The 2,680-nt window shown below is 58.4% G+C and overlaps 2 protein-coding genes across 2 annotated transcripts in view; one reads left to right on the forward strand and one right to left on the reverse strand.

Moving 5' to 3' along the window:
- The window catches only part of H696_04657 (hypothetical protein), a gene marked incomplete at both ends in the record, with an annotated part of 1,068 nt that extends 138 nt beyond the window's left edge, over positions 1 to 930 (forward strand). Inside the window, 4 exons of the mRNA XM_009498536.1 lie at positions 56 to 227; positions 370 to 476; positions 580 to 678; positions 781 to 930. Of these exons, the coding sequence (XP_009496811.1) occupies positions 56 to 227; positions 370 to 476; positions 580 to 678; positions 781 to 930 (528 nt within the window). The remainder of the gene's footprint in view (positions 1 to 55; positions 228 to 369; positions 477 to 579; positions 679 to 780) is intronic.
- A 223-nt stretch (positions 931 to 1,153) lies between these two features.
- The window catches only part of H696_04658 (TKL protein kinase), a gene marked incomplete at its 3' end in the record, with an annotated part of 8,388 nt that continues 6,861 nt past the window's right edge, over positions 1,154 to 2,680 (reverse strand). The window contains exons 5-9 of the mRNA XM_009498537.1: positions 2,572 to 2,623; positions 2,265 to 2,422; positions 1,910 to 2,124; positions 1,544 to 1,661; positions 1,154 to 1,377 (exon numbers count right to left, since the gene is read on the reverse strand). Of these exons, the coding sequence (XP_009496812.1) occupies positions 1,154 to 1,377; positions 1,544 to 1,661; positions 1,910 to 2,124; positions 2,265 to 2,422; positions 2,572 to 2,623 (767 nt within the window). The remainder of the gene's footprint in view (positions 1,378 to 1,543; positions 1,662 to 1,909; positions 2,125 to 2,264; positions 2,423 to 2,571; positions 2,624 to 2,680) is intronic.

Here is a 2,680-nt window from a genome sequence, read left to right on the forward strand (position 1 = left end):
CCCCCCCCCCCCGCCCATGTGACTCACACTTCCGAGCAGCTCGCATCCTCTTCAGCTCTGGCGCACCGAGACCCATGAGTCGGCCAGTGTTAAGCTCACGCAGGATGCCTTGATTCGATCTCGCGTGCTGGAGATCCTCACTCCGGAGGGGTGCCCCTCGGCCGCCCTGGTGACCACTTCCATTTCCTGTCCCCCGGGGCCAGGCCAGTCGATTGGCATTCGTTTGCGTACGTCTCCCCCTCCTCCTCTTGCCCTTGATTTGGTTCAGGCGGTCCATTGCCAATCCGCTCCTCTCTCTCTCTCTCTCTCGGTCTCTTCCTCCTAGCCATCTCGGCCATACTAACGCCCTTACGAGGGACACATCGCCAGCCTTTCTCACCATCCAGGTGAAAAATCTCAACCGCTATTTCTCCTTCGAAGTCGAGGTGGAGGATGATCAAGGCGTTGTGCGCCGGTTCCGGTGTTCCAACTTCAACGTGCGCCTCTCGGATGCCTCCTCATCAGACTGGATTTCAATTCTCCCTCTGTTGGCTCTGACCTGTGGCGCTATCCCCCCTCCCCCCCCCCCTCCTCGCCCAGACAACCACCCGCGTAAAGGAGTATATTTGCACCATGCCCCTGCTCCTGGACGCCGGGTGGAATATCGTCAAGATCGATCTGGCCCAAATGGTTCGGTGCGTGCCGCCCAAGATGGGCTCCCCAAGCACAGATGCGGGGGATTTCCCAGCTGCTCACCCACTCTGTTCCGTCTTTGTCCATGTGTTCCGCATCCATAGCAAGGTGTACGGCACCCAGTTCACCGAGGTCCGCTCGATCACCATCCATCCCAACTGCCTCCTTCGGAGAATCTTCTTCAGCGACAAGAACATCCCGGAGGAGGACCTGCCGGCTGATTTCCGCTTGCACGCGGCCAGCGACACGGCCAATTGATAAAGCCCCAGCCGTGATCCCTTGTTGTTCTTGGGGCTTCCCCCGTTCCCCCCCCTCCCCCCTCCCGGGACAGCCAAAGCGGGCACACATCGAGTGAGGTCCAACAACAAGAGACATACAATACATTTGAGAAAAAAAAAGCAGGACTAGAGCGCGTCTCACCGACCATGCCCTGACTATCCCCGGAGCAAAGTCACTCCTCATGTCAATAGGGCAGCCAGTATTACTGCGACTGGGGGAGGATGTTATCCAGGATGTCGGTTGTCCGGGCGAGAAGCTGCGCCGAGGTTGGCCGCATCGATGGGTCGTGTTCCTGACACCAGCGCTGAAGCACCTGCATTTTGCCCACGGCAGGGTTTTCCGGGTCAAAGACAACCGGTGTATCTCCGTCGAAGCTCGGCCGCTCGCCCTTTCGGACCTGTTCCATGATAGCGCTGACGGTCATGCCTGATCGTGGCAAACGGCGACACCGGCGTGTGGGCGTACACATGCGCGAGAGGATGCATACATGGATACATGCATGTGTGAGTCCGTGTGGGGGGCAATACGTGGGTGAGCGAGTTTTTTCCGCCCAAACAGGGCAAGGAAGAACACCCCAGAAAAAGTGACGGACCTGGCCAGGGAAGTTTGCGCGTGAGGACCTTCCAAATGAGCACCGACATGGCATAGATGTCACTGGTCTTTCGGTGTTCGACCGCCGGCTGGGCGCGTTTCATGACAGCCGTGAGAAGCTAGACACAAGTGGCCATGTGTGCAATCGCAGAAGGGCAAGAAACAGACTAAATGTGAGAAGGGCATGGAGCCAGGGCGAAGGCAGAGAAGTAATCATGAATCGTAGGTCGTGGCATGTGCGCGCGCGCGTGTGTGTGTATGTATGTATGTATGTATGTGTGTGTGTGTGTGTGTGTAGAGTCCCACAAAGACAGGCACAGTGTGGCCACCGTGTGGCCGGGCCGAGAAAGACCCTTCGAAGACGCACCTCCGGACTGGCATAGATGATCGAGAAGGCATTGAAATCGGAGATCTCCATCTGGATATGTGACTGCCGATCGGCATTGATCGACTGAGCCACACCGAAGTCACCGATTGCGGCCATCCAAATGCCAGTGTGGGTATTCATCTCGATGAAGATGTTCCTCGACTTGATGTCCTGGTGGACAATGCCAACACTGTGAATGTGCTCGAGGCCGTTGGCTGCGCGCAGGCGGGAGGCCCAGTTGTGCCGGGTTCATCACACACAAGCACCGGGTCAATACCGAGAGGCACGGAGCACGAGATGCTCGTCTGGCGAAGATCCCACTCCCAGCTAGACAGGCACAGGGGATTTTGCGCACCGATGTCCCTCAAGACCGAGAGGGAGGACTGGAGGGTGAACTCGATCGTCGACTCGAGCAGGACATCGAGAGACATGTTGAAGCACTTCATGCCGATGGCCGGCGGATTTTCGGAGTAGAAGTACATCGGCACGATGTTCGGCGTCTTGGACAGAGACCTGTCATCCAGCGCGGGAGGGACCCCCCAAACGGGCGTGCATTTGTGTGTCTGTGAGAAGGGAGGAGGCGTTTTCAAGGAGGGGGAGGGGGGGGGGGCTGCGAGGGGCAAGGGCAAGCAAGCTCAGCGCAACAATGCCACGCGACGTACCACATGATGGACACCTCACGGTAGAAGAGACGCAAGGTGAGATCGCTCATCTCTGCAGGGTGACATTCGGCGTCCAGCCAAGCGCGGAAGGGGGGGAGGGGGGGGGGGG

Source organism: Fonticula alba (assembly GCF_000388065.1).
Source record: "Fonticula alba strain ATCC 38817 unplaced genomic scaffold supercont2.7, whole genome shotgun sequence".
NCBI classification, from domain to species: domain Eukaryota; order Rotosphaerida; family Fonticulaceae; genus Fonticula; species Fonticula alba.